Source organism: Hyperolius riggenbachi, chromosome 2 (genome assembly GCF_040937935.1).
Source record: "Hyperolius riggenbachi isolate aHypRig1 chromosome 2, aHypRig1.pri, whole genome shotgun sequence".
Lineage (NCBI taxonomy): Eukaryota > Metazoa > Chordata > Amphibia > Anura > Hyperoliidae > Hyperolius > Hyperolius riggenbachi.
Genome location: NC_090647.1, coordinates 309,479,703 through 309,493,367, shown reverse-complemented (window position 1 = coordinate 309,493,367; position 13,665 = coordinate 309,479,703). Strand labels below are relative to the sequence as shown.

The following is a 13,665-nucleotide window of genomic DNA, read 5'->3' as shown; positions in this document are numbered from 1 at the left end:
GTCTTTAAATTAACTCTCCAATCCTTAAAATCCTTAAAATAACTCCAGAGTTAAAGACAGGCTGTTAATTAGCTGCATGTGAAATTAACTACAGAGGAGGTAAATTAACTACAGAGGAGGTAAATTAACTACAGAGGAGGTAAATTAACTACAGAGGAGGTAAATTAACTACAGGAGAGGTAACTTAAGGAATGAAGAGGTAAGATAACTCTCTCACGTGTGGAGGTAAGTTTTCTCTTGCCTTATTATCTCTAGCATGATCTTAGTGAATTGAGGCCAAAATCATTTTACCTATCTGGCCAAAACTGCACAATCTGCTATTTCTGTTTCACTAGGGCTACCATTTTGCTTTTAAGAAATTCTGGAAATTATTTGATTTGCAATGCTAATGATCTTGGGTGAGGTTTGGCAACTGCTGCACATGCTAAATGGTTATCTCTGCCTCTCACCTTTAATAAGTTTGTTTATGGTATTGGGGCACAGTAGGGTCAAACACTGAGTTTGTGTTGTTGACTTCACAGAACGTTACAGAAAGACTCAGCAGTCAGCAATAAAATATTTTTTTCCTGAATGGAGGCTCAGCTCTGCAGACAAATGGCATGTGTATGTTTGAATATGTGAGGAGAGCTTACCCATAGCTTTTGTTTGCAGTAAAGTTGTGACTTCGAGTACATTCAAAGCTTTTCAGATAGGCTAGTTAATGAGGACACAAATAACTACAATACCAATCTACTTCTGATGGCTCTAGAGAGAGAGCTTACAAAACAGACTATTAAAATATTTTGCTGCTGATATCGCGGTGTTACCCGAAGTCAGTGTAATCTAGTGACATATGAAGTTTTTCTTAGACCTGACTAGTTTTACAGTCCTTGTCTTTTTCACACCCTATCTATGTAACATCTCTGTACCGAGCAAGTGAAAAAGTCCTAAAAAATAGATGAGAAAAGCAATAGATGAAGCATTGAAGCAGATGGCAGGCACAGGACTAAACTTGTGAATTTAATGGCATTTAAAATAACAGAGTTCCCCTCCTTGCAGGGGGTAGACCTCTTCCGCCTCTGCCCTCATCTGTTTAAGTGCCATTAAAGTGACAAGTTTAGTCCTGTGTCTGGAATCCGTTTCTATGGTGCATGGACAATGAAGTGTTGAAAATGTGGCTGCGCGGATATCTTGATTGTGACTGATGCTGCTGTGAAGGAAATATGTGTGCTGGCCTCACTACTGTTTTACTGCTAAATATGAGGGGACTTTAATGCTGAGAATACACAATTAGTTTTTTTTTGGCAAATTTACTTTCCGAATGATTTTCCAATCAATTTTCTGATCGATTTTCTGATCGATTTCCATTCACTTCTGTGACCTGTCGGAAATGATCTATCAACCTTCACAAGATTCTAGTGGTTTTGGATCACCGTGAAGTGACTGGGTACTCTGTAGGTGCTGTTTTTGATGTTCAATAGCAAGCTTTAGTTAATTCAGGACAGATGGAGGCTTTGGTCACCTCATCCCCCACAGATGGGCGTGCGTCTACAATGCAACACAACGCATGGCATCTGCATTGTGGTGCTGATCCCATTTGCTGTCAATGAATGGGTCATTGCTGTATTTTAAATGCTTGCAGCAGTGCATTATCAAAACAAACAGCTGAACATCAGACAGTGCAGTCTATGCACTTCTGATGTCCTTGCTTATCGCATACTATACGTGTTGCTAAAATGCGCACAGGAATGCATTTAGTGTGAATGAGGCCTCAGAGTATTTTGACTTGCTATGTGATGAGAATAAAGACATAGGAAGTAAAAACGTATGATAAAAGTTTAGTGCATCAGGATTCTTGCCTCTTATAGCACAAACTCAAGGATACAAGTCTAACCCATCCAACAGTTACCATTCATACTTGCAAATGTATAAAAAGCTGGAGTTCTTGCCATTGTCCAGCACTGAATGAGCAGATAAAGTGACACTGTAGTGAAAGGGATATGGAGCTTGCTATATTTCTTTCCTTTTAAGCAATGTAACTTTATTGGCAAAATACAAATAAATACATTTAAAAAAATATATTTATGAAATGCAGAAATCAGTAACATAAGAAACAAATTACCCTCCCCCCCCCCCCCCCCCCCCAATAAATAAGTAAATAAATAAAAATTCAGCCAATACAGGTAATACATTAAGGCAGACAAAGGAGTAAATATTCTTAACTACAAGAAAATGTATGCGTGCTCAACACCAAGCTTAACCCTTTCAAGTCTGGCTGTGCAAATCTGGCTAAAATGGCTTATCATGAGGCATTGTTCATGCAGAAACGCATCTGCTTTCGCATGCCAAACTTTGCAGGGTCAAAAACTAATACCGCGAAGCGGTTGCCCTGCGGGAATTAGTTCATGCTATATAGCACTATCCAGGAGCGCCACGGGGAGGCTTCCCAATGCCCCCATACAACCGGGGGGGCTGCGGGGCCCCAGGCTCTCTCACTGCCTAGGGACCACAGCGGCACCTCGGAAGGGGAGGCTGGGTTGCGCAGACGACCCCCCCAAGCGTGGCCAGCGCCGGGGAGGGCCATCCGCACCCACCTCCCAAAAATTAAAAACAGGCACTTACCTTAACGTCCATTGCGTTCTGCTACTGCGCATCGACTCAGGGAACTGCATAGGAAAGGAGTGACGCATGGGTCACCCCGAGTTGTGGGGCTCAGGGCTGGCTCACACACATCACTCCAGAAGGGGGGGGGGAGGACAGGCACAGACAGCCCACTCCCGGGCTCACACCACCTAGAGTAAGCCATCCACCACCTGCCTCCAAAGGACAGAAATGCAAATATTCTTAACTACAAGAAAATGTATGCGTGCTCAACACCAAGCTTAACCCTTTCAAGTCTGGCTGTGCAAATCTGGCTAAAATGGCTTATCATGAGGCATTGCTCATGCAGAAACGCATCTGGTTTCGCATGCCAAACTTTGCAGGGTCAAAAACTAATACCGCGAAGCGGTTGCCCTGCGGGAATTAGTTCATGCTATATAGCACTATCCAGGAGCGCCACGGGGAGGCTTCCCAATGCCCCCCATACAACCGGGGGGCTGCGGGGCCCCAGGCTCTCTCACTGCCTAGGGACCACAGCGGCACCTCGGAAGGGGAGGCTGGGTAGCGCAGACGACCCCCCCAAGCGTGGCCAGCACCGGGGAGGGCCATCCGCACCCACCTCCCAAAAATTAAAAACAGGCACTTACATTAACGTCCATTGCGTTCTGCTACTGCGCATCGACTCGGGGCACTGCATAGGAAAGGAGCGACGCATGGGTCACCCCGAGTTGTGGGGCTCAGGGCTGGCTCACACACATCACTCCAGAAGGGGGGGGGAGGACAGGCACAGACAGCCCACTCCCGGGCTCACACCACCTAGAGTAAGCCATCCACCACCTGCCTCCAAAGGACAGAAATGCAAATATTAACTACAAGAAAATGTATGCGTGCTCAACACCAAGCTTAACCCTTTCAAGTCTGGCTGTGCAAATCTGGCTAAAATGGCTTATCATGAGGCATTGCTCATGCAGAAACGCATCTGCTTTCGCATGCCAAACTTTGCAGGGTCAAAAACTAATACCGCAAAGCGGTTGCCCTGCGGGAATTAGTTCATGCTATATAGCACTATCCAGGAGCGCCACGGGGAGGCTTCCCAATGCCCCCATACAACCGGGGGGGCTTCGCGGTATTGGTTTTTGACCCTGCAAAGTTTGACATGCGAAAGCAGATGCATTTCTGCGTGAGCATGTCTCATGGTAAGCCATTTTAGCCAGATTTGCACAGCCAGACTTGAAAGGGTTAAGCTTGATGTTGAGCACGCATACATTTTCTTCTGATTAAGCTATTTGCAATTCTGTCCTTTGGAGGCAGGTGGTGGACGGCTTGCTCCAGTAGTGGGCTGTCTGTGCCTGTCCTCCCCCCCCCTTCTGGAGAGATGTGTGTGAACCAGCCCTGAGCTCCACAGCTCGGGGTGACCCATGCGTCACTCCTGTTCTATGCAGTGCCCCGAGTCGATGCGCAGTAGCAGAACGCAATGGATATTAAGGTAAATGCCTGGTTTTAAATTTTTGGAAGGTGGGTGCGGATGGCCCCCCCCCCCCCCGGCGCTGGCCACGCTTTGGGGGGGTCGTCTGCTTCGCCCAGCCTCCACCTCCGGGGTGTCGCTGTGGTCCCTAGGCAGTGAGAGAGCCTGGGGCCCCGCAGCCCCCCCCCCCCGGTTGTATGGGGGCATTGGGAAGCCTCCCCGTGGCGCTCCTGGATAGTGCTATAAAGCATGAACTAATTCCCGCAGGGCAACCGCTTCGCGGTATTGGTTTTTGACCCTGCAAAGTTTGATTGCGAAAGCAGATGCATTTCTGCGTGAGCATGTCTCATGGTAAGCCAGATAAGGTAATTTTAGCCAGATTTGCACAGCCAGACTTAAAAGAGTTAAGCTTGATGTTGAGCACGCATACATTTTCTTCTGATTAAGACAAAGGAGTAAATCAAGCATTTATCAATAGAAATAGATACACTGAAACTTCCTTGCGGATAGTGGACCGTTATTAACCGATATTATGCCGAAGCAACATGTTTAGTTTGGTATGCAATAAAGAGTGAGAAAAATGAGAGTATATTGAAACTTATATCTAGACAATATATACTGTATTGTTGTCAACATTCTATGGGGAGGTTTAAGAACATTTCTTCTCTAATTATTGTTGTTTTTACTGAATAATAAGCATAACATAAAACACTTATGCCTAGTTCACAATGCTCAGTTGCGTTGTAGAATAATTCTGCATGTTAACTCACTGTCCATACAGTTCTATGGGCCTGTTCACAATGGATCATATTATTTTAACTTGCTGTATGCAGGCTTTGTATTTAAAGAGGAACTCCAGTGAAAATAATGTAATAAAAAAAAGTGCTTCATTTTTACAATAATTATGTATAAATGATTTAGTCAGTGTTTGCCCATTGTAAAATCTTTTAAATCCCTGATTTACATTCTGACATTTATTACATAGTGACATTTTTACTGTTGGCAGGTGATGCATGTTTTTTTGGCAGTTGGAAACAGCTGTAAACAGCTATTTCCCACAATGCAACAAGGTTCACAGACAGGAAACTGCCAGGAGTACCATGGTCCTCAGAGTTGCTTGTGGGAGGGGTTTCACCACAATATCAGCCATACAGCACCCCCTGATGGTCTGTTTGTGAAAAGGAATAGATTTCTCATGTAACAGGGGGTATCAGCTACTAATTGGGGTAAAGTTCAATTCTTGATCGGAGTTTCTCTTTAAGTCTATGTTCAGTCCCCATTGCAGTTTACACTCATTGTAACGTGTGCCACATCCAACTGACCACTGTGAATCCAGCCTTAAAGCTCCCATTATTAAAATGTGACAGCTGCTATTGCATCAATACACGAAGCAGTTGAAACTTTATTTGCAGTTACAGTAAATGTGAATACTGCAAAATACATGCTGTCATCAACTTATGAAGGGAGTTAAGCAAGTGACACAACAGTTGTAAGCTGCGGGTGTGTACATCAGAATCCAAACTGTGTGTAGCCACTGTAGTTTGTTCATAAAATAAATGTGGTACTTATCCGTTAGCCGGGCGCATCCTCTAGGTGGCGACAAAACTCCACCAGAGTTACATCTTTCCCTACTATCCATGTCGGCCTGGAGGGGGAATAGTAATTAGCGCCACCTGCCGGATGCGCCCGGCTAACGGATAAGTACCATAAATGTAAACGAGAACTAAATAAGTAAATATGAGTCACAAAATGCACACACTGACCACATCAATAATCTAGAGTGATATGAGACACCACAATGTCTGCACTGAGCATAACTGATTATCATTGTTATTATTATTACATGGCATATTGTACCTAATAGCACAACTGAAGTGAGAGGGATATGGAGGCTGCCATATATTTATTTCCTTTTAAGCAATACCAGTTACCTAGCTATCCTGCAAGGCAACTGGTATTGTTTAAAGGGAAATAAATATGGCAGCCTCCATATTCTTCTAACTTCAGTTGTCCTTTATATATCACCCAGTCCTGCTCAGAGCCACTAGCCACTTCAAATCACCCACTTTCATAGTTTCATTCACAATACACTTTATTTTGATTTGCGCTATGATTATAATGTTTAATGCTCCAACTTATTATTTGTCATTACTTTCCTTTTCTTCTACTGTAATTTCTGTTTAAACTGTTGACCCTACTTTCCATTTTCTTTCTTTTGGCCTTTTGAGTTACGGTACTTTGTGTTGTAAATACTTTAAGTTAAAACAATGTAAATGTAAATGAATAATGTCATGATGACCTTTGTAGTGGACATGCTGGCCCTTGTGGACTTCCAAGGTCAACTTGAAGATGAATTAAGTATCAAGGCTGGTGATGTAATAAAAAACGTGAAGAAAACAGCAGAGGATGGATGGTTAGAAGGAGAACTTAATGGAAAGAGAGGCGTTTTCCCTTTTAGCTTTGTCAAGGTATGCACATATTAGACCTAAACTGAAATATTTGAGTAGACTGTTGTAAAACAATCCTTTACACAAAAATGTTTTATTAATCTAAATCTTCTCTCTGAAACTCAGTGAAGTCTTACGTGCCTGGGGTTACTGCTCTTTCTTCATATTACAGGTGCCCATACCAACTGCCTCATATTACAAGTGCCCATACCAACTGCTTCATATTGCAAGCACCCATTCCAACTGTTTCATATTACAAGTGCCCATTCCAACTGCTTCATATTACTAGTACCCATTCCAACTGCTTCATATAACAAATGCCCATTCCAACTGCTTCACATTACAAGTGCCCATTTCAACTGCTTCATATTACAGGTGCCTATACCAACTGCTTCACTTTACAAGTGCCCATTCCAACTGTCTCATATTACAAGTACCCATTCCAACTGTCTCATATTACAAGTACCCATTCCAACTGTCTCATATTACAAGTGCCCATTCCAACTGCTCCATATTACACGTGCCCCTTCCAACTGCTATATATAGCAAGTGCCCATTCCAACTGCTCCATATTACAAGTGCCCATTCCAACTGCTCCATATCACACGTGCCCATTCCAACTGCTTCATATAGCAAGTGCCCATTCCAACTGCTCCATATTACAAGTGCCCATTCCAACTGCTCCATATCACACGTGCCCATTCCAACTGCTTCATATAGCAAGTGCCCATTCCAACTACTTCATATTACACGTGCCCATTCCAACTGCTTCATATAGCAAGTGCTCATTCCAACTACTTCATATTACAGTGTTGCGCCTGTGGATCTATCAGCTGCTCAACCTAGAATGGGGTGATCCCAATACCCCTAAATGAAATATAGACCAGTAAATGATACTAGGTTGGCGCTAGAATAAAGATGCAATAGATTTATTTATGGACAATAATGCAACTCTCACTCTCAGGGGGCCAGAGGGCCCCGGAGCTAGCCTGGTGCTCTGGAGGAGATTTATTGATGATGCCTTCTTCGTTTGGAGGGGTACACAGGATAGCCTGGAGGATTTTCTTGGATGGTTGAATAACAATAGCTATAATCTTAGTTTCATAGGGGATTACAGTAAGAACCAAGTCAATTTTCTGGATCTGACAGTCCTAGTGGACGAAGGTCGGGTCATCACAAAGACCTATCGAAAAGAAGTGGACACTAATAGCTATATCAATATAGACAGCTGCCATCACCTAAAATGGCTATCCAATATTCCCCAAGGTCAGTTCCTCCGCTTAAGGAGGAACTGTACGATGCTGACAGATTTTGAAGCAGAGGCTAACAAGATGCAAGTCAGGTTTGAGGAAAAAGGATATCCAGCTGAGAATATCAGCATTGCCAGAGAACATGCTGCAAAAATTCGAAGAGAGGATCTATTGAGAGAAAAGAATAGGGAGGATAGCAAGTTGGAAGAACAACCGAAGCTAATACTCAACTATTCTTCACAAAGTACAAAATTGAGGAAAATAGTGAAAAAACATTGGGATACCCTAAAAGAAGACTATCTACTGAGCTCCATATTACCTGACAATCCGGGACTGATTTTTTAAAAGATCTAGAAATTTGGGTAACATTGTGGCCCCAACAATTAGAGAAAAAGGGGACACTAGCAAAATGGGTTACTTTAGGAATTGTGGTTATTGTAGGATGTGTAGGGAAACAGGGATGCCAGTTGGGAGGATGAGTGAAATTATATCCACTGCAGATAGAATCAATTTTAAAATTAAGGATGTAATTAATTGTGACACCAAAGGTGTCATATATGTCATCATGTGCCCATGCCATAAACAATACGTAGGCAGGACGAAACGTCCATTAAAAGAAAGATTGGGAGAACATTGTAAAAATATTTTGAAAGGTAACATGAAACATCCGCTATCTGAGCATTTCAAGCAACAGCATAACTGCTCTATTAGAGGCACCGTCTTCTGCGCGATAGAAGTGGTTAAAAGATCTTGGAGGGGAGGAGACTTTATACTTGAAATGTCCAGGCATGAGACGCACTGGATTTACAACTTGAATACTCTGATTCCGTCTGGTCTCAATAATGATCTTGAACTACATGCGTTTACTTGAAGGAGCTTGACCTCATAACCTCCATAAAAGCAGCGATCCTCCAACCGCAGCCAGCTTTGAGAAAGGAAGGCGTACCTTCCGAAACGCGTTAGCGATTGGCCAGGCTGCAGTGACGTCACAAGCACCAACGCGGAAGGAGTTGCGTCTAGCACGCATAGCGGAGTTCGGGATTACGGAAAGACTCTCCGGACATTTAGCGCTCCCAGCACTCTACTGGAGCCAGGTGAGTTTGCCCGACCTTGCTGCCACTGGCATCTCAGCAGCGGGTCCCAGTCTCTCCTGCCCAGCCGCTGGCCGGGGCGGACAGGATTGAGCGGCTCCAGCCCAGAAACTGCAGATCATCTACGGAGGTTGTGAGTAAAGAACACTTCCTGAAAACCATTAATCTTTGCACAAGTATACATTTGCATCTGTTCGAAGCGACACTGTGATATTTCAATACCTGGATAACTAAGTCAGAATATTGATTATTTATTACTGGACATATACCTCAGTGAATAGTATCTTCTATCAGTGCAATAGCACGGATTTGTCCTACCATCCTCAAGGGCATTATTTTGTTGCTATTTTTATCCAATTTTAAATTTTATTTTAGTTTTTTAGATTTTTCTGCTGCAGCAGGGCAGTGGTTTTGAATGTGGAGTGTGTGTATGTATATTCACTGTATGCTACAGATCCTCATATATTAATTGTATATAACCAATTGCATTATTGTCCATAAATAAATCTATTGCATCTTTATTCTAGCGCCAACCTAGTATCATTTACTGGTCTATATTTCATATTACAACTTTACAAGTGCCCATTCCAACTGCTTCATATAGCAAGTGCCCATTTGAAGCCCTCATTTAACAGGTGTACTTTAACTGCTCTAATTTTGTAGTAAAATAACTATAAAAATGAATCTCTTTTAGAAAATTTAAAAGAAAAGGAAGGGAAAAGAAAAGAAAAGGAATTTCCTAACAATATCCAGTTTTCCAAGTAGCTAGTAATAGCTAGTTACTATTTGACTAAAATGCCACTTCAAGAACAAAGTTATCATGCATATGTAATTGTGTATAAGATAAAAGCAGGCATTCTGGGAAATGTAGTATTAACTTCATAAATCTTCTGTCTATGAAGCTGATTGTGTAGTCAGTGAACAGGGAAGGATTTAATAAGCGTACAGTATGCGTGTAAGAAGAGAGTGGACAATGCCGTTACATTATTTTTGTGTTGTCTAGAAATTACATTCATCTGGAAGATTTTATAAGAGGAAAGAAATGCGCCTTGTCTCAACTACATTGACTTATTTCCTGTTGATCCTACTGAAGCATAGGACAGTTTAGAATGTCTGCCAGATTTGTCTGTCTTTAGCTAAGGCCTGCACTTGTATTTTGTCAGTACTCCTAGCTTTTCTCTCTACAGGCCGGCGTTAAAATACGTGCACTCCTTTGAAGTGCTGTGAGATGTGATGTAGTAAGACCATGATACTTTACTAGCGCAGCCTCTATTACGTTCATTAATATAGTAGTGGCTGCACTAGTAAAGTATCGCGGCCGCACTCCATCACATCAGGCAGGCACTTCAAAGAAGCACATGCTATGCTGCCAGGAGGACCACTCGTAACATACGCTCAGTGTTTTAACATGTGCTGAGAGCATTAACTTTAATGAATGTACTCCAATGGCCCATATACGATTAGGTTTTCTCCTAAGTTTTCTCTTAGGTGGTATTTCCAAAAAATAAAGTGCCTTTTAAGCCACCGGCAAACCAAAAAATATTCAGAAAAAGTCTGACGGGACTTTTGCACTTTTGGTATTTTTTTTTAGTTGTAAAGTGCTGAAAAGTTATTTTAACCACTTCAGCCTACAGGGTTGAGAATTTTTTACATCTGAGCAACTTTCACCTCCTATTCATTTGCCAATAACTTTATCATTACTCATCATAATGAATTGATCTATATCTTGTTTTTTCCGCCACCATTTAGGCTTTCTGTGGGTGGTACATTTTGCTAAGAGACACTTTACTGTAAATGCATTTTAACAGGAAGAATAAGAAAAAAACTGAAAAAAATCATTATTTCTCAGTTTTCAGCCATTATAGTTTTAAAATAATACATGCCTCCATAATTAAAACTCACGTATTGTATTTGCCCATATGTCCCGGCTATTACACCGTTAAAATTATGTCCCTATCACAATGTATCGCGACAATATTTTATTTGGAAATAAAGGTGCATTTTTTCAATTTGCGTCCATCACTATTTAGAAGCCCATAATTTAATAAATCATTTTGATATACTTCTTTGACATGAATATTTAAAAAGTTTAGACCCTTAGGTAACTATTTATGTTTTTTTGTTTTTTTATTATTGTAATTTTTTTATTTTATTTTTTATTGAAACTTGTATGTGGGTATTTTTTGGTGTGGGAGGTAAACAGGGGATTTTACATGGGTAACAATGTATTTATTGAATGTAAAGTGATTTTTGGTGTAGTTTGCTATTTGGCCACAAGATGGCCACAGTCAAAAAGTCCTGGGAGCGATCAATCTCACTCCCAGGAAGAAGATAGAAGCAGGGGAACTTTTTGATCTCAGAAAAGCCGCAGCGTCTGAAGAGACGCTGTCGGCTTTTCTCCGGGGGGGGGGGGGGGGGGTCCGATCAGTGAAAGGGATTTATAATCCCTTACATTGATCGCTGGGCTAACGGCCCCCAGCGGGAGCGCGCACGGGGGGGGGGGGGGCCCCCGGGGGAGTGCGCGCAGCCTAACTGGACGAAGATTTTCGTCCAGTTAGGCTGAAGTGGTTAAACAGAAGATGAAAAATGATGCCTTAGGAGAAAACTCAGGAGAAAAAGTTAATTGAATAAGGTCCAGAGGCCTATATTCAATTGACTTTTTCTCCTGAGTTTTCTTCTAGGTGATATGTTCACAACTTGTCAATAAAATGCATTTTAAACTGCCAGCAAAATAATCTCACTCAAAATAATTTTGACAATACTTTTTCACCTACTTTTTAGTCCTTTTACAATTACAAAGTGCTGTACAGTTATTTTAAAGAGAAGATGAAAAATGATCTCATAGAAGAAAACTTAGGAGAAAAGGTAAATAGCATATGGGCTATAGGCCCTTATTGAATTCACTTTTTCCGTTTTCTCCTAGGAGATAATTTTTCACCTTCTAATTAAAACAACTTTGCAGCACCCTGTAATTGTAAAATTAACAAAAAGTAGCTGAAAAAGTACTGTCAAAACTATTCTGAATATTTTTGGCTTGCTTCTGGCTTTTGTTCTGGCAGGTGGTTACAGATTGACTTGATGATGTTGACATTAGGACTTTAAGGCAACCATACCATGTATTGCATGATTCCTTGTTCTTCTTTTCTCTGCAGATGGGTTTCTGTGGTTTGGTTGTGTGTTTGAGGTTAGTGAAGTCATAAAGTCAGGGACAGATGGATCTCTTATAATATTACATACAGGACAAGAATCTGTCTATTTGGTTCAGCTCGTCGTCCCACTTATTTTTTGCATTGTGTTGGGGATGCCATGCTTCTGCCGCATCCCACCGAAACGCAAAAAATGAAAAACATATGACCCTGCAGCAGTGTGCGCCAACATGGTCATGCGCATAGGACAACCCCCGGCTCAGTGACGTAAACGCCCTGCTGGGCAGGAAGTACGTCACTGGAATTCTTGTCAGTGCGTGCAACGCCACGACGCACCGCACCGCACCACGTCATTTACACTACGTGCATTGCCCATAGACTTTGTTTACTCCAAGAAGTGTGCGTTGAGAGGTGCTTGCGGTAACGTGCTGTTGCCGTTGAGTCGACTCGGATACTTCCAGCGCACCGCACGGGACCGCAATAAGTGTGAAAGTCTCCATAGACTTCAATTACTTTTGCAGCCCCTTGAGGCAAAATAGGGGAACGTAACGCAGGTTTACCCTGCAAGTGTAAAAGAGGCCTAAGGTTAATGAGCCATGTATAACGTGTGCAAGTATAACTATAAAAAGATGCTTTGACAAGGCAGTGGTTTTTCCTGCATCTGGACCATTGCAGTTTATTTGTGGAATGGGAAAGCATATTGTTCTGCCATACAATGCTTCCCGTTTTGTTAAATACAGCTGAGCAGAATTGGCAGAGTTGGAAATCAAATCTGTTTGCATTTTTTTCTCACAGGCATGTTTTTGTGTTTCTGGTACAGGAAATCCCTTCATTATTTCTTAACGATAATGGGCAGAGATTTCCCAGGTCCATCAGGAAAGTGAAAGGTAAGTAAGTGTCTGTATTTGTACATATCTGTTTATGTAGATTGATTCGTTAAGAAGTACAATAATAAGAATCATCATTATTTTTTTTAGCTTTTGAACACATTTTAAAAATTCCTAACATGCACATTCTTTTATAATTTTTCATTAATAAAAAACAAATAAACAATAGGCATTCAATGGGCTTACTTATACAGTAGCAAGAAAAAGTATGTGAGCCCTTTGGAATGATATGGATTTCTGCTCAAATTGGTCATAAAATGTGATCTGATCTTTATCTAAGTCACAACAATAGACAATCACAGTCTGATTAAACTAATACCACACAAATAATAGAATGTTTCCATGATTTTATTGAAGACACCATGTAAACATTCACAGTGCAGGTGGAAAAGGTATGTGAACCCTTGGATTTAATAACTGGTTAAACCTCCTGTGGCAGCAATAACTTCAACCAAACATTTTCTATACTTGCAGATCAGACGCACACAATGGTCAGGAGTATTTTTGACCATACCTCTCTAAAGAACTGTTTCAGTTCAGCAATATTCATGGGATGTCTGGTGTAAATCGCTTTCTTGAGGTCATGCCATTTTCTTCTGTTTAAGCCGTTCTGTTGTTGATTTATTTCTATACTTTGGGTCGTTGTTCTATTGCAACACCCATCTTCTGCTGGTGGACAGATGGCCTTAAGTTCTTCTGCAACATGTCTTGGTGGACTTGGGAATTCATTTTTCCTTAAATTATAGAAATCCATCCTGATGCAGCAAAGCAGCCCCAAACCATTATACCCCCACCACCA

At 41.7% G+C, this 13,665-nt stretch overlaps 1 protein-coding gene across 2 annotated transcripts in view; it reads left to right on the top strand.

Moving 5' to 3' along the window:
* The window catches only part of SH3D21 (SH3 domain containing 21), an 87,838-nt gene that overhangs the window by 4,649 nt on the left and 69,524 nt on the right, over positions 1-13,665 (top strand). The window contains exons 2-3 of one of the 2 annotated variants that reach the window (XM_068269062.1): positions 6,353-6,513; positions 12,800-12,866. In XM_068269062.1, coding sequence (XP_068125163.1) covers positions 6,353-6,513; positions 12,800-12,866 — 228 coding nt within the window. Of the gene's footprint in view, positions 1-6,339; positions 6,514-12,799; positions 12,867-13,665 lie in introns of those variants that run through there. The other variant, XM_068269063.1, reaches the window with a different exon arrangement.